We start from the raw sequence: 26,914 nt of genomic DNA, 5'->3' as shown, positions 1-26,914 counted from the left end.
TTGTTTACACCAGGATGTTTTTAATCACTCCCTGAATTAAATATTGGCAGATATAGAAAGTTCATATATCAGCTATTTTCCCCAACATTTACAAGACTGGGTTCCGTGATGCCAGAAGCCGAGGGCCTTCATGCACAGTCCTGGCAACTGACCCTGTGAGTTCTCAAGTTTGCCCCCTTCCCAACATCCATCTTTAAGAGGCAGCATTTTCTGACCCGCCCTCCCGCACAGATCAATGTCCCCTCATTTAGAATATGTGGCATCATCCAAAAAAACCTTGAGTGGGCAGCTTCAATGTATTCCCCTCACAGAATTTATTCCAGATCCCTCCTAAAAGGACAGTGGCATGGTCAGCATGCTTAACATATGACCTACCTATTAAGGGTCAGCTGATCTGCTCCATTCTTGGGGGAGAACAGGGGCGGGAAGTGGCACAATGACATTTACAAGAATGCTGCTCCCGACGGCTCTATTACCTGCATGGAGAAGGATGCAGTAGAGGGATGGATGGAAAGGACACATTCACTCCTGCTGCATACCCATGCATTACCCTGCAGTTGCTGACCCATAGATTTTTCCCCCAAAGGAGAAAAGCAAAGCTAGCTTTTAAAAAATAAATAAATAAATAAAACACCTGGTTTGAGCTAGTGTGTCTGTCGCTAGCATGGGAAGCGGGATGAGAGAACATCTGGTGTCACAGCTTGCATGCTCAGAACCATGCAAATCCCTGAACCAGGGGCCTTAACAAGAGTCAGGCATCTTGTTCCCTTTTACAAGTTAAAATAAAACCTCACCCAAAGAGCCAGCAACTAGGGTGACAGAGAAGGTAGGTCATATCTGGGGCATAATCCTCTATACAGTACTTTATTCACTAAGTGTGTTTCTGTTATTAGCTAGCCCTCCGTGAGGTAGGAGAGTGAGTATTAGCCCCACTTTACAGAAAGGGAAAGACGCAGAAAGGTTACATGGTTTTGCTATGATCACAGTGCAAGTCCATGTCAGACCCAAGATTTTAACTAGCCAGGTGTGCCTGATGGTAAGAGGTTCTCCCTCCTCGAAAGACAGCACAAGTGCCTCTTTTCATTCCAGGCTGCCAAATGCCTTGGGCTTCCTCTGACAACTGTGCCTTCCCCTGCCAAAGGAGTTCCTGAGGCCCAACCCTGTGCTTAGATCACTAAGCCATGTCTGTCCACCTGCCCTGCCAGTGTCCCTTCAGAAGGGGCTCTCCACAAGTGAGTGGGAATGAATTGTCCATTGGCCTCTTTACAGCTCCAGGAACGTCAGTAACTCCCAATAACCAGGCCATATGACCACATTTACACAAACCAGAAATGGTTCAAACCCCAAGAGTTAGATTTACATGGAATTCGTACGTATTTGCCTGTCACCTCTACATTAGGAGTGAGTGGCTCCCTCCCAACGGATAGCTTATAATACATCACAGACAGGCCACAGAAGGATCTTGGACATTAGTGTCCTGCTTTTCCCTTGTGGGTCTCATGCTGTGCTGTGACTATCCCACGTAAGATGCCATTTCCGGGGCTGGGAATACACAACAATTAACGCTGGGATTGTCAGTCACTTGGATTTCAGGTCCCACACCTACGCCCCCTGCACTGACATTGCTCTTGCTCTGCCCCCCTTGCCAGGCAAAGCCTGGCCAGTAAGAGATCCCTCCCTCCTCCTTTAAGGGCGGCAGGAGTGCCTCTTCTCATGGCAGGGGGCCAGGTCAGTCTTGGTCGCCCTCGGACGACTCTTCTTCCGCCTCCTTCAGCCACTGGATGAACTTTTGAAGCTGCAGGGACAATGAAATGTAGTGAGGAAAAATAAACCCCTGAAAACACCTACTTTAATGAGACAACTGCAGTTTCTTGGCATTTGACCACCTCCACATTAGATTGGGGGGCCGAGGAACAAGGAAAACAGACATAAAAATGGACACTTAAATCCAGGTGGTGTGGGCAGTACAGACTCTTTGGAACCCCCAAAGGAGGCCTCATGGCCAAGGTACCCCCAAAACCCTAATAAAAAGAGGCAAAGTCTGCTTGGAAGAAGGGAAGTTTGGACCCAGAGTTGTTCCATCAAGGGCTCATGAGAAGGAGGCATGACAGCTCCACCTAATTTTCAAGCCCGTAAGAGGGGCAGTGCAAGGAAAGCTGCTGCTAGGAGAAACCTACTCCCTGACGGGCTGCTGAGGGTATGTACTTTGCTCATTTTGCCGTCTGAACCCTGTTTAAATAAGCAGCTCCAGGCACGGACAGGTTTTTGTAAAGGGAGTTGACTTCATGTGGGCTCTAAACTAAGCAGATCTGGTCTTTTCCTCAAAGAGGGTTTTCCTTCTGTACTGTTTGTGGGAAAGGCTTTGGAACTGGGCTTGGCCACATCCAGGTACAGAGTTCCTACTGATGGAGAGGAGCTTTATGCTTGTTGCAGCACAAGCCAGTTATAGAAGAGCTATTCTGATATCAAGCTGCTCAGCAGAGCCAGTGCTCAGCGAACCACGCAAATGGATGAGGAGAGAGAGCCAGGTACAGCAGCTTCAAAGGAAACATGTAAGGAGTGATAGTTCATTTCCGTGAAGCCCATTTCAAGTAGTTGCCTAGCTTAGAGAGGCTTCTTCATTACTCAGAGCATAGGGTGCTCCCAGCAGGTTCTCGAACACCTGTCAGTAAACATCTCCCTCTCCCACTACCTCATCCTTCACCCCAACCAGAACACTCTGGTTATCGCAGAAGAACATGGCAGAAAGCCAGGCTGAGCTGCCGTAAGCCAATGCATTGTGTGTTTCATTACCTGCCCTGCTGAGAACCCAGCTTTACCAGAACCACCCCTGCCCCAAGGCTGACTGCAGCTGCTAGTGAATCCCTCCAGGACTCGAACTTACCTGCTGGTTTTTACGAAGCTGCCTGCCCTTATCAGATGCATCCCGCTGAGAAAACCAGAAGAGAATCATCTCCTCTGCCAGGATTTCCAGCTGGTAAAAGGTCATCAGCACCTGGACCAATCAGAAAACCATAAATGGGGCAACAGAACAGGCAGTTCTTCTGGGACTGGTTCACTTAATAGCCAAAGGCTGTGTATGACAATCTGGGACGCCCACCGCAAGCCTCAGTGGGCGAGAACAGGGTGTATATCATTGCGCTTTTATTGTCCCCAATACCAACACTTTCCCTGCTGACACTGACGTGAGGTAGCTCTGATGCACCCAAGGTCCAAATCACAGCTCCCCTCACGGCTTTCAACTCCAAGGATGCAGGGAGGGGTATTTAGGAATTGAAAGCAACGAAGGACCCCAAGGGGGCTCCACAAAGTCATCTTCCGCTCCTTGGTAAAGTACACTAACAACAAGCACCGAAAGGGATCTTTCAGGAACCCCTTGTGTCCGCAGATCCAGATGCACATAATTCTGGCAGCTGCAGTAGGGAAGAGCACTAACTCTGGTTGTCCTAACCAGCCAGTCCTAACTCTGGTCGTCACATCTGCAACTCAACCCCACATGGCCTTTGCTAAACAGTGCCTTATAGTGGGCGTCAAATGCAATTGAACATTTGTAGAATCAAGCTCTTGCTGGACACCATGATGAGAGGAGGATGCTAATGCACTCTCGCTTGGGGGGACCTCATCACCCCTCTGTGCGCGGCCTGATGAGACACTTTGCAGTCAGTCTCCTCACAGCAGAGGACTGATAAAAGCTGGGCTACATGTGCCAGGTCCAGTAATGAAGTGTCATTTCAACTCCTGGCCACCAGGGAAAGCCAGGCTAGAACAATGGATACATGCCAAACAATCTCTGTCATTCAAGGACACGTTGGCTTACTGAGCTGAAGGCTTTTGGCATCAGTCCAGGCTAAGTGCTCATGCCATGAGGCAGAGGCACTGGTACCATGAGATAAGATTCCTCCTTATTGGGGAACCAAGGTGTAGGCGGGTTTTCAGGACAGCTCTCTTCTTGAAGTGACGGGTGTAATGCTGTGCAGGCACTTGCAGAGGAACTATTCACGGAAAGATTTCTAATTGGGGAGTTTAGCTGCAATTTTAGATGGCAGAAATAATCCATTAACACAGAGGGAGCGCGTGTGTGTGTGAGACGTGGGTTTAACACTTTCCAAGACTGACACCTACAATGGAAAAGCAGATCAGCCACACGCCACCTTCATTTTGTTCATTGATTTCCACCCAGTTCGGCCTGAATAGGAAATCCCACCCTCTTTCCAGCCTTGCCTATCTCCCATCTTTAAGTGTGACAAAAGCCATTTTATACCTCCTCGCTTTTGGGTCCAAGGTGGTGGGTTTGGGTGCCTTCAGAGTGTGAAACTGGCTTCTCATAGATTCATAGATTCATAGATATTTAGGTCAGAAGGGACCATTATGATCATCTAGTCTGACCTCCTGCACAACGCAGGCCACAGAATTTCACCCACCACTCCTACAAAAAAAACCTCACACCTATATCTGTGCTATTGAAGTCCTCAAATTGTAGTTTAAAGACCTCAAGGAGCAGAGAATCCTCCAGCAAGTGACCCGTGCCCCATGCTACAGAGGAAGGCGAAAAACCTCCAGGGCCTCTTCCAATCTGCCCTGGAGGAAAATTCCTTCCCGACCCCAAATATGGCGATCAGCTAAACCCTGAGCATATGGGCAAGATTCATCAGCCAGATACTACAGAAAATTCTTTCCCAGGTAACTTGGATCTTACCCCATCTAAAACCCATCACAGGCCATTGGGCCTATTTACCATGAATATTTAATTACCAAAACCATGTTATCCCATCATACCATCTCCTCCATAAACTTATCGAGTTTAATCTTAAAGCAAGATAGATCTTTTGCCCCCACTACTTCCCTCGGAAGGCTATTCCAAAACTTCACTCCTCTGATGGTTAGAAACCTTCGTCTAATTTCTAATCTAAATTTCCTAGTGGCCAGTTTATATCCATTTGTTCTTGTGTCCACATTGGTACTGAGTTTAAATAATTCCTCTCCCTCTCTGGTATTTATCCCTCTGATATATTTATAGAGAGCAATCATATCTCCCCTCAGCCTTCTTTTAGTTAGGCTAAACAAGCCAAGCTCCCTGAGTCTCCTTTCATAAGACAAGTTTTCCATTCCTCGGATCATCCTAGTAGCCCTTCTCTGTACCTGTTCCAGTTTGAATTCATCCTTCTTAAACATGGGAGACCAGAACTGCACACAGTACTCCAGGTGAGGTCTCACCAGTGCCTTATATAACGGTACTAAAACCTCCTTATCCCTACTGGAAATACCTCTCCTGATGCATCCCAAGACGACATTAGCTTTTTTCACAGCCATATCACATTGGCAGCTCATAGTCATCCTATGATCAACAAATACTCCAAGGTCCTTTTCCTCCTCCGTTACTTCTAGTTGATGCGTCCCTAGCTTATAACTAAAATTCTTGTTATTAATCCCTAAATGCATGACCTTACACTTCTCACTATTAAATTTCATCCTATTCCTATTACTCCAGTTTACAAGGTCATCCAGATCCTCCTGTAGGGTATCCCTGTCCTTCTCTAAATTAGCAATACCTCCCAGCTTTGTATCATCTGCAAACTTTAGTAGCACACTCCCACTTTTTGTGCCCAGGTCAGTAATAAAAAGATTAAATAAGATTGGTCCCAAAACCGATCCCTGAGGAACTCCACTGGTAACCTCCCTCCAACTTGACAGTTCACCTTTCAGTAGGACCCGTTGTAGTCTCCCCTTTAACCAATTCCCTATCCACCTTTCAATATTTCTATTGATGCCCATCTTATCCAATTTAACTAATAATTCCCCATGTGGCACTGTATCAAACGCCTTACTAAAATCTAAGTAAATTAGATCCACTGCGTTTCCTTTATCTAAAAAATCTGTTACTTTCTCAAAGAAGGAGATCAGGTTGGTTTGGCACGATCTACCTTTTGTAAAACCATGTTGTATTTTGTCCCATTTACCATTGACTTCAATGTCCTTAACTACCTTCTCCTTCAAAATTTTTTCCAAGACCTTGCATACTACAGATGTCAAACTAACAGGCCTATAATTACTTGGATCACTTTTTTTCCCTTTCTTAAAAATAGGAACTATGTTAGCAATCCTCCAATCATACGGTACAACCCCTGAGTTTACAGATTCATTAAAGATTCTCCTCCACTACAGCACCATGGAAGGGGTCCCTCTGGGTTAGATACTGCTAGATAGCAGCTCCAGATTTCATGTCAACCAGTATTCCTCCATAGCAGGGCTCAGAGGCCTGGACAGATGCAGAGGAGAGATTTTAATCATGTTCATAGATGTTCTTTCACCCACCCTTCCCAACAGACACACTAGCTTTCCTTTCCTGATAGATGACAAGCTGATGGCACCAACAAACCACAATTCACCACTGAGCTAGTGGAAGAAGTCCTTGCTGCTGTGAGGAACTTACTTTGGCTATGGATGTGTGGAGGCCATCATGTTCCAGGAAGAACTCCTCAATGGCAGATAAGGCGTCCAAGTGATCTGATGCCCGCTTTATGTAGTTCTTAAACACCGGGGACCAATTCTTCAACAGCTGCAGGAGGAATTAGGGTAAAGAACAAATGCTCTTGGATTATGAGACCTTTAAAAACAGATAATGTGCATGTTCAATGCAGTTCCTCAGTGGGAACAGACTGGTCTGGGGAAGCAAAGCACTGTAGAAAGCCACTCGCTCATCATTCAGACCACCTAATTACATACACAACACCTTCCCCAAGAGCTGAGTGATGTTAAGAGGGCAGCTGGGGTTATAGCACAGGACTACGAGGTGACAAGGCCACTTGTGTTTCTGTGTTTTCCTGTCTGTAGCATGAAGATGACGTGTAACTATCTTGCTGAAGTGCTTTAGGAGCTATGGATAGAGTGCTAGGTATCACAAATGAGTTCATGGGAGCAGGGAACTCAAAGGATGTCACTTCACAGCAGACAATGGCGAACAGAGGTACATCACTGAGACTGGGACATGATCACTCCGCAGAGCAGCTAGAGAAGGTCTAACTGAAAAGGAGTAACTCTTAAAAACAGAGCAAAGACTTAAGTTATGTCTACACTAGAGACCTTACAGCAGCGCCGCTGTACGGTCTCCTGGGTAGCTGCTCTGTGCTGACAGGAGAGAGCTCCCTCGTCGGCATCATTCAATCAATGAGCGGCAGTGCTGTGTCAGCAGGAGACCCAGCCCTGTCCACACTGACACATCTGTCGGTGTAACTTATGTCGGTCAGGGTGGTGTTTTTTCACACTCTTGAGTGACAAAAGTTTTACCAATGAAAGTGCTACTGTAGACATAGCCTTAGTAACTGTACCCTGCACTGTCCGTCCCCTTTAGCTGAGCCCAGACAGACACAGCAAAATGGTCTGCCTCCAGAACAAATGCACCATAAGAGATGTTCCCAAAAGCTCAGTCTCCATTTGCTTGTGTTTGTCTGGAAGCTTCGTAGGACACTGCAGCAGCTACTAGAATCTGTTACAGGTAAAGGGGAGGAGAGATGAGAAGCAGGAAGCTGTCACATTACTGGCTGATCCCCCCCCAAGGTTTATTTTTCATTAAACCTTTCGCGTAGTGATTTTGTGCTGCATTTCTAGCTGAGAAACGGGAAAGTGGATGCTGCCTAATGGGGGTCTGGGCTTGGGGAGGAAAACTCAAGGGCAATGCAGGAGGTGCGCATCCTGATCCCAAACCACAAGATCTTTTACAGCAGGGGTTCTCAAGCTTTTTCCTTCCGAGGCCCCCCACAACATGCTATAAAAACTCCAGGGCTCAGTGGCAGGCAGGGGAGCTCCAGACTTCCGCCACCAGGCGGGTGGAGTGGGCCCTTGGGGCTTCAGTCCCATAGTTGTGCCACAGCTTCGGGCTCCAACCCCCCAGCTCTGGCTTCAGCCCCAAAGGGGGAGCTGGGGCTCTCCGTGGCTCCACTCCCAGTTTCAGCTGCACGGGGGTGCCAGGGCGCAGGCTTCTGCTGCGGGGCCCTGCAGCCCCCAGAAACCAGCTCACAGACCCCTCGTTGAGAACCAATGATTTATAGCACTAGAATAAGAGAACAACTGAACATGAAGTTGCCTGATTGATAGTGTGATGAGCCAGGGTGTGCAGCTCCCATTAACATGCTGTGGGAAGCAGGATGTTTATGTCAGTGAAAAGAAAAGGAGGACTTGGGGCACCTTAGAGAGACTAACCAATTTATTTGAGCATAAGCTTTCGTGAGCTACAGCTCACTTCATCGGATGCATACGGTGGAAAGTGTAGAAGATCTTTTTATACACACAAAGCATGAAAAAAATACCTCCCCCCACCCCACTCTCCTGCTGGTAATAGCTTATCTAAAGTGATCACTCTCCTTACAATGTGTATGTGCCAGCAAGGCCCCTCTGCCATGTACATTGGCCAAACTGGACAGTCTCTACGTAAAAGAATAAATGGACACAAATCAGATGTCAAGAATTATAACATTCATGAACCAGTCAGACAACACTTCAATCTCTCTGGTCACGCGATTACAGACATGAAAGTTGCGATATTACAACAAAAAAACTTCAAATCCAGACTCCAGCGAGCGACTGTTGAATTGGAATTCATTTGCAAATTGGATACAACTAACTTAGGCTTGAATAGAGACTGGGAGTGGCTAAGTCATTATGCAAGGTAACCTATTTCCCCTTGTTTTTTCCTACCCACCCCCTCAGACGTTCTTGTTAAACCCTGGATTTGTGCTTGATTATCATACACATTGTAAGGAGAGTGATCACTTTAGATAAGCTATTACCAACAGGAGAGCGGGTTTGGTGGGGGGGAGGGAGAGAAAACCTGGATTTGTGCTGGAAATGGCCCAACTTGATTATCATACACATTGTAAGGAGAGTGATCACTTTAGATAAGCTATTACCAGCAGGAGAGTGGGGTGGGGGGAGGTATTTTTTTCATGCTTTGTGTGTATAAAAAGATCTTCTACACTTTCCACAGTATGCCTCCGATGAAGTGAGCTGTAGCTCACGAAAGCTCATGCTCAAATAAATGGGTTAGTCTCTAAGGTGCCACAAGTCCTCCTGTTCTTTTTGCGACTACAGACTAACACGGCTGCTCCTCTGAAATAAGTCAGTGAGTTCAGTTTCTTTTTACAAGGGTTAATTTAAAAAGAGAGAAACCAATGGCTAAGTTCCCCTGCATGCCCATGATGCTACACGCACACTTTTACCATGCTCCAGGGATAGCAGCTCCCTCAGAGAATGAATGGGTCCTGCCCACTGAGTGGAGATGACACAGCAGCAATAGGGATTTCTCAGGAGCTTTGGGCAAAGACCTCCCACAGCCATATTCCTGGCTAATCAATACTCACTTCTCCCATCAACTCCTGGGAGGAAGCACCTTTGCCAGCTGGAAAGCTCAGACCTCTTCACTGTCACTGTGACACTGGCAGACCAGGTGCCAGTTCATGCCAAGGCCCTTTAGGCCTCACTGAACACTGACAAATGCAGAGCAGGAAATCAGTCTGGCTCACCTGTGTGTAGGATTGTTAAGACAGGTATTGGACTTATTTCAATGCGTAGAGCGTTTAGACTTTATGAAATGCTTGTATGTTGCCACATACATTAATCTCACTTATAATCTCTATATCCCATGCTACAAGGTAATACTTAAGTGTTTGTTTTATAACTGTAAAATGTTTGTTCTGAAACTACATAACTTACCAAACAGGAAAAAAAACTTCACCTAATGCAAAATGCTGGATTCCTACAGAAGGCGTTGTCTCCTGCCTATCAGGAAGGACTACTGAATTCAAATGGGCCATTGTGGAACAAAGACTTTCCCCCACAGCCCTGAAGAGGGTAAGTGCCCAATCCCTCATCCCATCACAGCCTGAATGCTGGGGGAAGGGAATAAAAATACCTGTTGAGCCAAATGTATTATTCCTTTGCTGCTTGAACTTTGAGGGGCAAGGATTTCTAAGCATATGCAAGGAATCCCCAGCTGTTTTGCCTGGATTAGCCCTAAAGCAGTGGTTCTCAACCAGGGGTCCAGAGCAGGTTTCAAGGGGTCTGCCAAGCATGGCCTGCATTAGACTTGCTAGAGCCCAGGGCAGAAAGCCGAAGCCCCATCACACAGGACTGCGGCCTGGGCACCGAGCCCCACCACCCAGGACTGAAGCCCAAGCCAGAGTAACTTAGTTTTGCGGTGCTCCCTTTGGCGTGGGGCCCTAGGCAACTGCCCTGCTTGCTACCCCCTGACACTGGCCATGGCTTTTACATACAGAAAACCAGTTGCCGTGGTATAGCCGAGCCATGGAGTTTTTATAGCATGGTTTGGCAGCGGGGGGGAGGGGGGGAGACGGGACGTGGGACGACGACTCAAAAAGAGAAAGGTTGAGAACCCCTGCCCTAAAGGATACAGAGAGTCTGCTTACTATAGAAGTTGCTGTTACCTTTTGAAAACCGACTAACTCGTGTGTGGATGATTACTTGCTTTAACTTTGTAAATAAGAGTCATTTATTTTTCCTAGTTAATAAACCTTTAGTTAGTTTATTACAGGATTGGCTACAAGTCTTTGGTCAGAGATCTAAAAATGCAAATTGACCTGTGGTAGTGACTGGTCCTTTAGGATTGGGAGTAACCTGAATATTTTGTAATTTTTGGTGTAAAGTGACCATCCATCACAGAGTCCATCTTGCCTGGGTGGCAAGATAGAGTGGAATGCCCAAGGTGACTGTCTGAGACTCCATGTTAAGGCCGTATAGTGCCTGAGGAGTTTACACTTGTTACTTGGTTGGTGAAATAGAAGTATTTTGAACTCACAACCAGTTTGGGGTTTGTGCCCTGCTTCTTAGCAGTCTGCCCTGAGCTTTGTATTCTCACTCCTGAGCCCCTCCAGGCAGCATGACAGCCACACAGGGGACCCTGGGCAAGTTTCCAAGCCTGCAAAGGCTGTGAATACAGAGCACCCAGAGCAATTCCCAAGGCATAAGGCAACACTGAATGGCTCCGGAGTGCCACATTCCATCTCCTCTGCTGGTGGCAAAGTTTACTACAAAAAGAAAAGGAGTACTTGTGGCACCTCAATTTATTTGAGCATAAGCTTTCGTGAGCTACAGCTCACTTCATCGGATGCATCTGATCAAGTGAGCTGTAGCTCACGAAAGCTTATGCTCAAATAAATTGGTTAGTTTCTAAGGTGCCACAAGTACTCCTTTTCTTTTTGCAAATACAGACTAACACGGCTGTTACTCTGAAACCAAAGTTTACTACGACGGAACATGTTCGGGTCTTTGTGACTTCAAGCATCCAGCAGGGGGGAGGAGAGGAGATAGCGTGGGAAATACAAGTAGGATGATTTGTATATTATATCAATGATGATTGGCTCACAGGACAATATCTGTAATAGTGCACAAGGGTAGAGTGGTCCTGATGTTGCAGCTTCACAACTTAAGGCGCTACTGTACTACAAACAATCGTCATCGTGGTTTTCTGATCATTTTCCCTCATTGCAAAGCTAATGGAAAAACCATGGGCTCAGCCCCATCCTCGTCCACCAGCTCCTCTGACAGGATGCTGCCGTGACGCTTCCATGTCTCTCACTTGCTGGACCAGCAGCTCACTGCAGGATCCAGCAAGGAGCGGCGCTGTATCTTATTCAAACTAGGATCCCAAACAGCAGCAGACTTCAGGCATCCAACTCTCCAGTTGTGTTGCTTTCCACATACAAGGAGAGTCTAGCATCTGCTCCAGTGTGCGCCCCAGTACTCCTCTTTCGTTAGGGTACCTTCTGGCCACGAGGAATGGTACATTTTCAATTAAACCTTATAAGGAGAACTGAATTAGTATGAACTGAATTGTTCAACTGCTGCACATTTCCAACAGAAGGCATCTCCCAAAACTGAACTAAGTCACATGTCTGGATCCATCTGGGGAAATGTCTTTTCCCCCACCCTCCCCACCCCACACAATCACACTGCTCCACAGAAAACATAGGAGCTGCCCATTGTTGCTGCCCATATCCCACAAGAGGCAGAACAATCCAAATCAACCCTTTGCAACTAGGAGCCAGACTTGCTTCTTCTAAAACATGCATCATTGCAAGCACTAAAGGGTCACTCAGTCCAACACACACACGCATGAGAGGCCACAGCAGAAAAAGCGGGAACCTGTCCACCTCCTCCAAACTGAGACCAGAGGTCCTGGGACAAGCTCTCACTGAGGGTCAGCAGGTAACATGGCAGCCCCTTTTACACAGCCACATACACCCAGGGCCTTTCTAGGGGTGAAGCAGTGCCCTGCATCTTACTCAGAGGCAGCTAGGTCCTGCCTCTGTCTCTGCAGTGGACACTGGAAAAGTTACCAGTATTAGATCTGTACTGCAGGCAAGTAGTACTCCTGGTGACTGACCAATAGGACTGTGCCTCTTTTGGATCTATTCTCTAAGGAAGGGATATTATTTCCAGTCCTCACGCACAGGAGACAGAAAGCAGCATATGCTACTTAAACAAAAAAGTCTCTTCCAAGCCAGACACCCAGCTGAGCTTTGTCAAGTGGAGTTAACATTGTTGATAATTTTACTGCTTTAGGAGAATCAAGGGAGGCTCATGAGCCAGCAAGTTCCTTGAATTCCCGACAGGCCAGTCCCTAGGCTCAATGATCCTACAGCCAGCAGGTGGCTGGAGGACCCAGACCCACTCCTATGCACCAGGAGAGAAGTCCCAAGAAAGAACAGATAAGAAGTAGTCTTAATTTTCCATTCCCCTATCTTTTAGCTGCTGCTGAAGCCTCCTGCTCTCTGGCTTTCTTGACTCTCATGTCCCTCCAGCCTCATCAAAATGTACTTTCTCAGGCTCTTTATTTCTTTGTCTTCACTTTCAAGACTGTACCATTCTGAACCGACCTGTATCTTGCCTGCTGGCACAAACTGAAGCCCTGTGCGCTATTGAGTCCTTCTCCCACAAGTGCCTGCCCCACTTACTGCCATGCTGTTGTGTACACTGGGAATGTTCTCCCTGCTTCCGCAGGCCATGCAGCCTCCCAGCTCCTTCAGATCCCACTTCCGAACCCCACACTCCAATGCCACTTTACTAGAAGGGTGTGTCCAGTGCAAAAACCAAGAGACTGCCAAGTGCATAACTCTCCATCCCATCCCCAGCCCTCTTCTAAGGTTCATGTTCAAGTATGGTGCTCAGCACAAAGGGGAACATCCATCTGTTGTTCCTGTAATAGTGCCTGAGATTAGTCTGATTTAACTCAGGGGCAGGGACCAGGGCTCCTCTCTCTAAAACACCATGTCACAGTCAATAACAGAAAATATATGCAAACTGAAAGGAGTGGGGAGGTATACTCACAGGTATCAGCATTACACAGTAGTGTTGGGGGTCTAACTCTGTGCCCAGCTGCTGCAATGGGAACTCCATGACCACCTTACTGAGCACCTGCATCACCTCCTTCAGGCCAATGTTATAAGCATATCTGTAAGGGAAAGGGGAGGGGTTGTCAGACTGACACACCTTCTACAACCATAAATCTGTGCAATCTGGCATCCTGCCTCCAGCCATGGCAAACCACTGAAGTCTTTTCTTCTATTGCAGGACAGGAACTTCTAAGAATTCAATTCAATTTTAACTTCCCAGCCCTGGGCCCAAGTCTTTTTTTTAAAAAAACAACATGTTTAGCGTACACATGCAGTCAGAAACACACCTGCATTGCCATGAGTCTCATGAAAGATCACATTCCTGAAGACCAAGTTTCAGAATGTAACATGCTGCCTGGACAGGGACAGCACACTCACATTTACTGGTATGATGCAGGAATATGATGGGGAAAACAAGAGAAACAGACTTGTACTTGAGAAGTGGTAGGTAGAACACACCCAGTTAGACCCTGCGCTCCAACCCTCACCAATTTGATAGCTTTCAATGTGAGATAAGCATTACTTTCATCACCCCTACACAGACCCGGGAGACAAACCAGGTCCACTGCCATCTGTGCTCAGGAAAAAGTCAATTGGTTTGTCTGTGTCTCTAGTTTATAGTCTGCTCCCAGTAGAGAGAAGACTTTAATGAGGCCCAGCGGGTTTGTTCTGCCTAATTATTCTCAGTGACAGCAGACAGTGGAAGGTGAATTCTAAAGCATGGACAAGCTGAGGTTACCTAAGCATGTTAGCAGTGGAGATGCTAACAAGAGCAGACCAGAATATCACGAAGGCTAAAACCCACGAGCTGTTGTGTAAATAAGGTGGAAATGCCACACCACACACAGATTCTTGGCTCTGGACTTGCTGGTTGAATGTTGCAACGTATGGAAAGCAGCAACACCCTGGGTAAACTAACGTGTGGCTTAGCTCTAAAAGGACTGGTGTTTTCCCATTCCCTTCATAGGCACCCAATGGATATTCAGTCCCTAGACCAAGAGCTCATGGAACAACAGCTAATGCTAGCTGGGAAGGTTATGGAGCGAGAGCACTCTCTTCATCGCCTCATGTCACTATCTTCAGTTATCACTATCTCTTAAGCCCGACTGCTGAAGAAACTAACTGGATACTGATCGCCACATGGGCTAGTCACATGGTTCCCTTTCAAACCTCTTAGCATCATGCTCATTAGACAAAAGACACTTCAGAGTCAGGCACTGCAGCCCCAGGTGGAGCACTTACTTGAGAGAGTTGATTTCCAAGACCAGATTATCACAGGAGATGTTCTCCTCTTCACCCCTCTGCAAGGTACCCAGAACCTCATTCTGGAAAACTGTCACCAATGAAAGAATAGGGCATTAGATAGGAGAGGGAGAAGTCCAGCACACAGCACCTCTCACTTCAGAGAAACCAGCCCCATGACAGGAGCAGGGACAAGCCTACTAAACAGCTCCTCATTTCCCCTCCATAACCCAACACATGCCCACAGTTATTCCACCTGTAAGTAACTGCAGAGTACGAGTAAAAGTAAAGACCTGCCAGATCCCTCCAATTTCATCCTTAGGCACCAGTACAGGACTGTCTCCTACTGCACCATGTGTTCTCCAGGGTTGTATGCAGACCTGTTTTAAACGATTCAGGCAACAGGGCTTCTACAACTCCCTTGACAGGCTATTCCATGACCTAAGGGCTCATCTACGTGGAAAGTTATACTGGTGTAAGCTAGGGGGACTTTAAACTCATATGGCAAGACTGGCATAACTCCCTAAGTGGATGCACTTAAACTGAAAAATAGCCACTCATACCAGAACAACAAACTCTTTCCAAGTCACATAGGCTAAACTGAAAGAGCACTCATACCAAACTGAGAGTGCCACATGGGGCATAATTCCAGTGTAACTACACTGTCTTAACTATACCAGTAAAACTTTCCCATGTTGACAAGTACTAACACATCTTGTGGCTTCTTGGATGTGCAGCAGGGGGAGAATTACCACAATAAGCTGCTATGGAAAGGGAACAGTCTCTGACAAAGACAGCCTCAAACAACCTTTGGTCAGGAAGAGCGAAAGTCCTTCTCAACCTTCCCACCTGGGCCCCTGTGCATGTACTAACCAGCCAACGGCACGGAAGAGAATATCAAATAACTATAACAGGAACAAGAGAAATGCTGGCCAGGAAGATTGGGGGCCTCTCTGAAGAGGGAGGCGTAAGATGGAGCAAGGCAGGAACTTTCAGTACACACAGTTACAACAGCATAGGGCTCACCCCACTACCCACAAGGTCAGGGCCCTTCCCTGCCCCTCACAGAATTCCCTCTAGGCCCAGGCCTCTCACCTTTCACGTCATCCAGCTGAGGAGAAACAGTCCGACTGTCTGGCTGCTCAGAGCCCAGGCTCAGGTCACTCTCTGTCTCACTCTCTTCCTCTAGATTCAAGGTGGGGCCTGATAAACACAGGAAAATGTAACCTTTTAAGTGGCAACCCCGAAAGCAGAGGAGCTGCAGTAATTCCCCAACTGACAAAGCTGGAATCCAGGCAGGTTTGAACAAGCTATCCTTGTATGGGATTTGCTACTTACAGATCCAGACATCCACAACCATTGAGTGGGTCCTGCTACTAACTTGACTGGGCTTTGCTAGATCCCTAGAATCAGGCAGCACAGGTCAGTGATTAAAGCAAAAGCATTCCTCCCAGCCAAACTGCTCACTCGTTGCAAGGCAAGCAATGCCAGCAGCATGGGACTCTCACTTGAGCTGGAACCTTGCAGAAAAACAGATGCAGCCTCTGAGCTGAGCAGTTCTGGTGGAAAATGATGATAACATACATGCCCCCCCATCCCGAGGGGTGACAGCAGCAGCTTGGTGCCTGGAATGTAATGGGCTCCCTTCACCATTTAGACACAGGTTTGAAGTTTGTTATTGTGAGACAAAAGGCTGGAGCAGAAGAGGCAAGATCCGCGACCATCAAAGAGCAAAGAGGAGCGTTTGGTCAACGCAGTGCATCCATATACACCGTACTCTACATGGAGCTCAATGGGAGACTTCATGCCACCCAGTCCCACACCTATAACTGAGACGCCACGGACTTCGCTGTTTGGCAGCGATGGAATTTGCCACAAGATCCATCCCTGTTGTGGAATTGTGCTCCAGAATCTCAGCTGCCCTCCCTTTTTTTTTTTCCTCTCTTCAATAAAATGTATCCAGCCTTTATGGCAGGGAAGGAAGTTTTCCAAACATGTCCTTAGCAGAACTGGGGGAGTGACATCTGCCTGCGTCTGGAGGCAGTCTGAAACAAGGGCTCCAAGAGGGATGGGATTTCCCCATTCAGCTGGAATGTCAGATTTCTAACCCAAGGTTGTTCCCCCCACTCCCTCTTCTCCAGGGTTTTGTCTAATCTGAGTTTTGACATCTCAATAATGGACTTCACACCACTTTATTTGGGGAGACTTCCTCAGCCTGGTTCAACACATCACCTTCGATGACCTTAGATACTAATTATTATTGGTATTACTACAGCATCTTGGATCCCCTGTGATGGACCAGGACCCGCCTGTGCTAGGTGCCGCACCAACACAGAACAAAAAGATGATCCCTGCCCGTTATTAATGTCCCACTCAGCAACTCGCTGAAATCGTGTACATGCGTTTCCACTCCCAGCAGTCTACATCAAACCTTTCCTCACCCCAAAGACTCTGTCTCTGCTCTTCCTCATCCGCTTCATTCTCATCATCTGCTTTCCAGAGGTAACCTCTGCCCTCTGACCCCACCTCTGCTTTATTATAACCTGAAAGAAGAAGATGGCGTTTAGAAGGAAGGAAGCAAGCACACTGGGACAGCCAACCAACCTGAAATGGATTGGCCTCTAGTGGGGGACTGAGGGTAGGGTCAGAATGACCTGCACCAAGCTGCGTCCCAAATACTTAACCCACGGGGGGAGGGCTGGGTCTCCCATCCATGAATACAGGGTGCTGCTCTCATTAACCTAGCCCAGTAGAAGATGACCATACTGTTCTTTCATCTCGCCCTACAGCAGCATGGCCTGGCTGGCTCGACACACTGACTCTCACACTGAATCCTACACAAGTGGGGACTGACAGAACCAATATCCCATGGGGGAGGAGGATTAAGATCCAGGTACTCCCTGGGGTGCAGTGGAAGAGAATTGAGGGCCAGATGTCTTGGCATCTGTCCTGAATTGAGTAACTGTTCAAGCTGTAGCCTGTCATCTATAGACAGCTCCTACCCCAAGACAAGCGTCCACAGATCTTTATGATGAAACAGGAGGTTGGATGCTAGAGAGGGCAGGTAGTCACCTGTTATTTGACTTGACTATTAGCTTGGTATACTGGATATCCCTCTTTCCCCACTAAAGGGGCACAGATGCCAAGTTTAACATAAGACTTTTGCTACCAGCTTTGCATTTCAGCAAATTGGGACCACAGGCTGGTCCCAGAGGATGAAGCCCCACAAAAGACAGGACCCAAGTGCTCAACAAAAGCTCATGCACCTTTCAGCTTCACTTTGTTCTCCTCCTTGTTCACTCCAGAATCATCACTGAACTCATCGTCGTCCTCCTCCTCCTCATCTGGTGAGTGCAGCGAGATCACTGTGCCGGCAGGGAGGCTGATTTTAGGACCCACCACCACCTAAAAATAAAGGACGTACACATTTCTATAAGGAACAGAAGCACAGCTCCCTCCACTGCCACCTCTCATTCCCCTCCTGTCCCCCCCCCCCCTGCCCCCAGGAGCCGAGGGATGCCTCAAAGAGTCTCTCCTGGAACTGCTTAACATTGAAACATATTTGGAAATATTAGCGGTGCCTGGGCATGTAGCCTGCTAAATAAAACAAACTCCTTGCAGAAGGGACAAGGTGAGGGCAGTAGCCTATGCCCCAACCAGAAAAAAAGGCCTGGAGCACCCCTCAATCTAGCTGCTGGCCAGGTCCTCTCAGTTTCATACATTCAATGAGCAAGTCTAATAGCTCTCCAAGGGCATGTGGAGAACCTTGCAACTCACCTGGGAAGTCAGGACGCAGTGAGGATTTAATTTGACCTTCTCCTTCACTTCAGCCTCATCGCAGACAATAGACTGCCAGATCTCCACGCTGTCTGCTATGTGGACACCATTCCAGAGGAATGCTCCATCCAGGATAACTTCATCCCCTATTAAACGCCACCACAAAGATGCTGAGCAGGGCAGATCACAGCTCTCACCCCGGGCTAGCACTTTCCCAATGCTGAATGCACCAGAGAGTATCCAACCCATTAGCTTCAGAACTAGAGGGTACCCTTGTGGCTCAGTGAAGGTTAGACGTCATGGCAGAGCCAGCCTCAGATTTCAGCAGCCACTCCTTAGGCTAAGCCAGGGAAAATAAACTGAGTTAAGGTTTCTGTAGAGATTCAGCAAATGCTGCAGTAGCAACAGGCCTCCCACCTACAGTAATTCAGCAAACCGGGGAAAAATGAGACCAGCGGAGCTGTATTCAAGGCCATGAAGCTGGGACACTAGGAGGTTCATGGGGATGAGCATGGGATACAGAGATTTTCATCTCTAGAATACTGGTCTGAGACAAGCCCAGTAAGTTATTGTCTTAACATACGTACACGACCCCTCTTTCTTTTTCCTGCGTGCCAAGTGCCCTCCCTCTCACTTAGCTTGCACTCCTCACTATACTCCCTGCTGTGGCATTAGCTCCCACCACACAGGCCTGGACCTCTTTAAAAATTAAACACTCAAAAACTGTACAATATATACTAGCTTAACTATTTGTAACTCCCCTCCTTCCACTTTGGTTTCCCTAATAATCCCATTTCACCCACTGCCTCCACTCCTCTCCTCCCACAAAAAGTACCTTCGATCAGAACTGAATTCACTATAATTCCAAACAACATCAGGCTTCTCCTCCCCACACCTCCCATTTATGGCACTCACCTATTTTGCAGTTTTGACCGACGACACTGTTGGTAATGGAGCAGTTGCTGCCAATGACCGTCCCCTGCCCAATGAGGACGTTCTCGTCCAGCACGCTGCCGTGGCCCAGGCTCACCTCTGCCCCTCGGTAGATGTTGTGCTTGGAATGGGTATAGCTCTGTGTCTCATCATCAGTGAAGTTCATCTCTGGAGTCATAGGATAAACCCAGCGCCGGATGATATCGGAACACACAGCCTCGTACATCAGCAGGTTGGACACACGGGCACCATACTCCTCTGCTGTCACATGCATATGGATCTGGTTCCCCAGGACCTGGGAAACAGACAGAAGTGTGTCAAGGGATTCTTTGCAGAGGAAGGCAAAGAAGGGTTAGCAGGGTTCTATGCCATGTTAAATGTCACCCACACACTTTCCCTCCACAACCCACCCCTCTTCTTTGCACTCTTGCTTCCATAAAGACGCCTCTGCTACCATATTCACTAACCAGCCTTTTCAGACACGAAGGGCATTGCTTCCATGACACACTCAGACCCCAGTGACCTAAATCACATCCCAAGTACTCCCAAACTCCAGCCTCCCAAATGCATTACAAGCCACAGTCACTATCACCCCAGTGGCTTTAGGAAGGCATCTCATTTGCACAAGCCTGCTCATTTGTTTCCAAAGACACCCACTACAGAACCAATATGATTAGCCAGGACTGGTATACAAGGAGATGCTTCAGGTCGGGGTGAGGGACATTGGCAGAGCTATATGGGAGGTGGTGGAATGGGAAAACAAGGGTGGTCTTCAAGTCAAGACCCAGGGGCATCAGCAGAGATCCGTGGAGACAGCTAGCACACATCTGCTGACATGACGCCTATCTCTAGCCAGGACTTTCAGATCCCCTATAATTGCTGAAATTCAACCAAACAGTAAGTCTGGAAAGAAGAAAGGTCAAGAGCAATAAAGTTATTTTTTGTTATCGTTATTTGTATTATGGCAGTGTCCAAAGGCCCCAAACAGGATCACAGCCCCACTGTGATGGGTGGTGCCAAACTCAGGAGACAGTCCTTGCTCTGAAGAGCATAATGTAAAACATGGCACCATGTTGGTGAAGCAGTAAAGGCTGTGTCAGTTTCTAATTTAACAAGACCAAGCCTTCATATTTCCTTCCGCATACAAGCTAAACCAGGAGCTGAGAGCAGGTGCTGTTGTGAATCGCAGGAGATCTAGTTCCTAGTTTAACAGAGAACTGTTCCCAGCTCCCCAAGAACTTCCAGTGCCTATCACAACTTAGAACATGTTACAGCCCAGCACGCACAACTAGCTGCACTGACATGGAAACACCTCATCCCAGACAGCACACAAAAAGGTCCCAGCCACCCACTGAAAAGATAAGGGATAAGCCAAAGGCCCCTCTCGGGTCAGACAGAAGTGGGTCTCCCGCAATACCCCTCCTTACCTCCTCATTCACCAGCAGGCCACGCACAAAGTCATCCCGAGTCTGATAATCAAAGTTATCTGTGAACAACTCAGCCACCTGGAGACAATGTGAGGGCAAAACTCAGAGGACATTGCCAGGACAGCCCAGTTATTAACCCCGACCAGCCACTCCCAGGGAGCTCAGGAAAGTACAACACAAGAAGACACTGCTCTTGTCCTTCTCCTACTGGCATGAGAAAGGCTCAATCTCTTCCATGGGTGGTGCTGGGGCTTCCCATATACCCTTCCATAGTGAACATTAGTAGAGTCTGGCTTTCAGAAGGGGTGGGATATTAATTCCAGCTGGTTGGCCCAGTCTAACTTTGTAATTTTGCTTAGCATGAAAGACTGAAGATCAGTTCTCCTCCTGACAGTGGAAGAACAGTTACTGAATCTAGGACATAGCAGGGAACACCCTGAACATTATTACCAACAAGGTACCAGCCAGCAAGAACTGACACTTCACTTGGTCCCCTGCCCCCAGAGATGCCATCTCTGCTATTGCAGCCTGTAACAAGCTCAGCAAGATCAGTTACTTTTCACCTTGTTTAATCTTGGACTAGTTCCTCCATTCATCTCAGACATGGACACACACAGAGGCGCTTCCTTTTGGACCTGTTTCCTCAGCAACAGACATCAGACGCTGAGAGTGCTGGAGCAGCCCAAGAAAGTATCATACTTCCTGTGTCCATGACATGCTCCATGCATGCAAAGTAGCAAAGAATGGGACCGGGGCTCTGGAATCCACTCTATGCCGTAACAATGCAGTGTGCTTCTACCATGTGAGCAGCACTAAACCAGCTACTCAGAACACTTCAGCCCTCCAGAACTACAGCAACTCACCTGTGGGGAGCAGATGCTGATATGGCAGTCCAGCAAGTCATGGCGCACCTCAACCGTCTCAATATTGCTCTGGAACAAGCTCTGGAAAGAGAAGAGAACACAGTACAGCTTGAGTGCTTCTCATGTGGGAGTCAATCCAGAACACCTCTGCACCAGCTGAGGACAACATACTAAGAATGCACTTCAATTGGTTGGAAATCTGGAGAACACTCCACAAGTCACGGCCAGCCACACACACTGCATGTACCATGGGAAAGCGAAAGCGCTTCAGCTCCTGGGTTCTTTGGTAGTGCAGGACACGGTTCGTAGTGCTGTCCATAGCAAGGATGATGTCATCCTCCTGGCACCTAGCACGGTGACCTGGTGAGGACTCTTTGAAAATCATCGTCATCACAGACACGTTCTTGTCCAGCTTACGGCGCATCCTAAACAGGAAAGGAAGAGTTTAAACAATGCCTCTGAAAAAGTGACACCAACGAGCTTGAACAAGCCAGGCCGGTGCGCCTTCTCCCCAGTCACCCACCTGTGCTCCTCCAGAGCTGTGGAAACATTGATGTTGGACACCACATCTCCAGAGACGAGGAGGAAGTCAGAGCGGACTAGGGACTTGGCATCGACGTCCCTTAGCACATCACCAAGAGAGCGGTACAGGTCTGAGGTCACAATGCGCACCTTGTTGGGAGAGGTGCAGCGGCACCATTTGGACTTACTGGAGGGGAAGAAAACAGGCCAGAAGGAATGAAAAGGACGATCTTCTACCTTAGGCTAGAATATGGTGCTCCAGTGTGAGGGGTTGTCTGTCCACACATATAAGAAGCAACCATGTTATGATGGCTGGCCCACTGTCACATTTAACCATAGTTATTTCTGTAGCACAGACAAAAGAGGGTAATGCTCTGAGACGATAGCTTAGAGGACAATGACTTTCTTGTGGGCAAGATCTTGTGTAGAGATTCGTAAAAGAAGGGGAAAGACACAAAGCATTTATGCAAAATCAAAGAGAAGAATTTTAACCTGTAGGCAACAGCTGAAACAGGGAAGAGATGAAGCTGTATACTCCTCTTTAGCACACAAGCCTACAGATTATGGAAGCTAAGAACATTGTGTAGCAGAGAGTTGACCCCAGCCTGCTAAGTGCACTTAAAAGTGTTACAGAGCAAGGCCATGACTCCTCAGTGAAAGCCAGTAGTTTAAGGACCATCAGGTATACAGTGTTATTAAATATCTAACCAGGAAAGTTCTGCCTTTAAATACGAAAAAAGAAGACAGTCAAGACCTTCATGTATGCAGTCCTCAAAGAGATATAGCCCACTTATACTGCTACCCACATCCTGCTCTCCAATGGAAGAAATGTTCTCTCTTCACGTGTTATTTACCCTGCTGTATTCTCAGCTATTAGCAACAGCTGGTGAATAAGGACATGCAGCAAGTATGCTCCCAGGACCAGCAGAAGCTGCTAAAGAGACATTGCTCAAATTATCTCCTCGAGACAATAATGGGAGTAGCATCCAGCTTTCATTAGCCAAAGGGGTCACTGTGATATAAGACCTTGGAAAACATTCCTTTACAGTGAGCCTCAAAGGAAGATGAGGTGTTCCTTACTGTAAATGCTCCTTTATCTCAGCAGACTTCCAGCAGCAGAAGACAAAGGTTTCTTCCACTCCAGTTGCAGTTAGGAACTCCAGGGTGTAGTCAATCATGGCCACGTTTGCCAGAGGAAGGAGAACCTAGGGAAACAGGACAGAGTTAGCTGAACCAACACTGTACACCAAACAAGGTCAGCGACAAGCCAGCTGCAGGAAAGACGACTCAGCCGTGTTGGAGTAATACGGTCACGACTCCTTGTCTCATGCTCTAACCATTAGAAAAAAAAATGCCAGACATGAGAGATGAAGCCACAGGAACAATGGTCTTCAGAACAAAATTTAAAAAAACAAATTTTTTTTTTTTTTAAAAAACCACAGAACACTTATGCAGGTAATGTCAATACATTCCATCAACTGGAGAGTCAAGTGTTTTCTTGAAGGTAATTTACAATTGAAGGATCACTTATCAATTGTTTTGTATCCATCATTTTCAAAAATCATCTTTTTCTGACAGTGAGATTAAAATGAAAGAGGATAACTGTTCAACCCCAACTGAGGTATTGCTGTCTCCTATAGCACCAGAGCCTTAAGATTTGGGCAATTAAAGTACTCTCTTCTTTCATTTGCTGATGATTTCATGGGAAACATTGGTGCTGCTCTGGGCAGTGGCTTAGTCTCTTCCCCATTTACCACAAAGGCATTTGTCCCTCCCGTGAGAAAGGCAGCTGCAGTTCCTATATCATCACTAGCAAATGCAAAGCAAACAACCATAATGCTCTCTAGTCCTCAGTGTTATAACTGTTGTAGTTTGGATTTCTGGTTTATTTTTCCTCATTGTGGGGGTGAAAAAAACCCAAAACGTTCCCACAGAAATAGCTGGTATGTATACACTATGTAGAGTCAAAATCTTTTCATACACTCCCCCTATTTATGACTTACTATAATTCCCCAGGGTCTAGACTGCAAGAGGGCTACAGGAACATTTTATTGGCAATGTAGTTCCCTCAAATGAAGCACTATCTTTCATTCACACCCAGGAGAGGCAGCACAAGATAAGAAAACAAACAGCTGCTGTTATTGCATTTGAAAATATTCCCTCCAAATTGTGCACTTCGAACATGTTGTATGTATTAGCTATTACTGTCACCCTTGTCTTCTCCCTCTCCACATTGTGTTCTACCAACCTGTCATGTCTTGTCTGTAGTTAAGACTGTAAGAGCTTTGGGGCAGGGAATATTTTGTTTTAAATTTGTACAGTACTCAGCACAATGGGAATTGTGCTATAACTGAGGCCTCAGCATGCTACTGTAATACAAATAAGACTATTCAAAATAGTTTCAGAGCTGAGTTTGTCATTCTTCACCTTTCAACAGTTCAGAAATTAATGCAGTGAAATCCTTCACCCCCATCACTCTCCTTTCTCTTTCAGAGTTGAAAGGTGTGCTTTTTGATCTGGAAAAAGGGGGCACAACATGACATCAGTCACATTAACCACTGGACTCCCGTTAGATTGCCTCATTTGAAAGCCTCCTCCATTCATCATAAACTGATCTTACAAGATATTATACATCAGTGTGTGCTCTACAGGTCTCTTTCCTCTCAAGCAGTTTCTTGCTGTATTTGGGTACTTTGCTTCTTAATATACTAAAATCCCTAAGTAAGGATTTAAAAAGAAATTCACAGATTCACCAAATATAAAGCAAGATAAATTTAATCCAGTCACTCCTGTATTGAGCCCAATGACTTGTGTATGGCTAAAGCATGTCTTCTAAAAAGGGATCCAGTCTTGATTTTAAGACATCAAGAGATGGAGAAGCCACCAGCTCCCTTGGCAGTTTGTTCAAATAGTTTATCACCCTCACTGTTAATGTGTGCCTTATTTCTCATTTTTATTTCTCTAGCTTCAACTTCCAGACATTGGTTCTTGTTCTGCTTCTCTCCTCTAGATGAAAGAGCCCTGTGAATGTGCTTATATGCTGTAATCAAGACACCTCTCAGTCTTCTTTTTGATAAACTAAACTTCAATCAACTAAAATTGTCTCCCATAGGTTCCAAAGGGACTCTAACAAATATTTTCTTGTTGGAAGATGTCATGGCAGCTTTCACCTCCAAGACCTGTCACTCCACCAGGAAGATCAAATGGGAGATGGTAATAGCATGCTTTGCATAGCAGGGCCTCTCCAGAACTCTGTATGAGCCTGGACACTTTCAGCACATGATGCAACATCTCTTTATTTAGCTATTTTATTAACTCACAGTGGCAATTAGTCCTTCGCTGGTAAACTACCAATTTCTTGTTCTTCTAGCAAAGCCAGGGAGATTGCTATCAGAGATGCAGAATGAGTGTTCCGGAAACATATTCTATTGAACTAAGGTACGTAAGGCCTAATCTACAATGGCAGCGCTTTAATGTGGCTTGTGTGGCCGCAGCGCTGGGAGAAAGTGTTCTAAAAAACCCACCCTCATGAGGGGCATAGCTACCAGAGCTAGGAGCGCAGCTCCAGGTGCTGGTCCACTGTCTACACTGGCGCTGTACAGCGCTGAAACTTGCTGCGCTGGGGGGGGGAGGGGTGTTCACCCCCCAAGCAAGAAAGTTGCAGCGCTGTAAATTGCCAGCATAGAGAAGGCCTAAGAAACAACCAGATTGGAGAATAGTGGGCGCTTTATACTTGCATATAACAAATCAGTATCTCCCCCCCATCACATGCTGTTCCCAGAGAATACCACAAACAGGTATCTCTCAAATTGTTGTCAAAGACCTTTAGGAATACTCCCTATCCTTCCCCCTGGGTATATCAGTACAATTACCCCCCATTTTACAGACAGGGCAGTTGAGGCTTGGATTGCAGAAGGCTTGGGTTGGCCCAGGTTCCACAACAAAGCAAGGAAAGCGCCAGGAACAGAACCCACGAGTCCTGCCCTCTGATCCCCTGCAGTTCCCTGGGGCTCTCCGGGGCGGGGGGGGGGTCGCCTTCCTCTGCAGCTTTTGGGGGGTTCGGGAGGATTTTTCCCACAGGATCAAGCTGGCTGAGGCAGCAGAGTTGGAAGAGAAATCAGAGCTGAAATGTGGGCTAGATCCCGGGAGGGTATGGGGAATCCTGCCTTCCCTCTGGTCTTAGGAGGGGCAGCAGCCGATTTGCCCTTCCACTGCGGCGGGACAGGGGAGGGCCGGTCTCTCCAGCTGGGGGGAGGTCCCAGTCGGTCTCCCGGGCGGGGCGGGGGAAGGGTCCCGGATTCTCCGGCGGGAGGTAGGTCTGGAGTCTCCGGCTGCGGCGGGAAGGGGTCCCGGCCGGCCCCGGTCTCTCCGGCTGCGGCGGGAAGGGGTCCCGGCCGGTCTCTCTCACCCGGGGCCGGTCCTTAGAGACGGGGAAGAAGCGGCGATTGAAGCTGTCCGCGACCAGCACGGCCTGCAGCGGGGGTGGCGGCTCCTCCTGCGGGTCCGGCCCCCGGGCCCCTCCAGACCCGGCTCCCCGTCTCCCAGAGCCCCGGGCCGCCATCATCCGTCTCCTCAGGCACGCACGCGGCCCCCTCAGCCGCGTCCGCTTCCGGGCTGCTCTGGGTTCGGATTCCGGAAAGAGACGGCGCCTCGGCGAGGACACACCGCCCCGCGCAGAATGCGAAGGGGAACTCCTAACACGCATGCGCGTGTTCTGGCTGGGTGCCCCTCAGGCAGGCTGCGCACG

General features: G+C 47.6%; 1 protein-coding gene across 1 annotated transcript; it reads right to left on the bottom strand.

Annotated features, from left to right (window-relative positions):
• On the bottom strand, positions 1–26,806 carry EIF2B5 (eukaryotic translation initiation factor 2B subunit epsilon). The gene is made up of 16 exons (XM_077826568.1): positions 26,576–26,806; positions 23,248–23,372; positions 22,169–22,354; positions 21,893–22,070; positions 21,646–21,726; positions 20,783–20,860; positions 19,338–19,650; positions 18,423–18,568; positions 17,912–18,050; positions 17,087–17,188; positions 15,741–15,848; positions 14,646–14,736; positions 13,339–13,462; positions 6,431–6,556; positions 2,885–2,995; positions 1–1,795 (listed from the first exon to the last, which is right to left on the bottom strand). Exons 1-16 carry the CDS (start codon positions 26,729–26,731, stop codon positions 1,730–1,732), a joined length of 2,130 nt encoding a protein of 709 aa, XP_077682694.1. The 5' UTR covers positions 26,732–26,806; the 3' UTR covers positions 1–1,729.
• Positions 26,807–26,914: the final 108 nt, after the last annotated feature.

Source organism: Eretmochelys imbricata, chromosome 9, assembly GCF_965152235.1.
Source record: "Eretmochelys imbricata isolate rEreImb1 chromosome 9, rEreImb1.hap1, whole genome shotgun sequence".
Lineage (NCBI taxonomy): Eukaryota > Metazoa > Chordata > Testudines > Cheloniidae > Eretmochelys > Eretmochelys imbricata.
Note: the sequence above shows the minus strand (reverse complement) of the source record. Positions and strands in the feature narration are given on the sequence as shown.

Excerpts from the sequence above, each read along its gene's own strand:
- EIF2B5 (XM_077826568.1), bottom strand. The coding sequence starts at position 26,731 with ATGATGGCGGCCCGGGGCTCTGGGAGACGGGGAGCCGGGTCTGGAGGG. Across the intron at positions 19,651-20,782 it reads GCCTGCTGGTGAATGAGGAG|GTCCTGGGGAACCAGATCCA; the intron begins GTAAGGAGGGGT and ends TCTGTTTCCCAG. Across the intron at positions 17,189-17,911 it reads GAACAAAGTGAAGCTGAAAG|GTTATAATAAAGCAGAGGTG; the intron begins GTGCATGAGCTT and ends TTCTTCTTTCAG.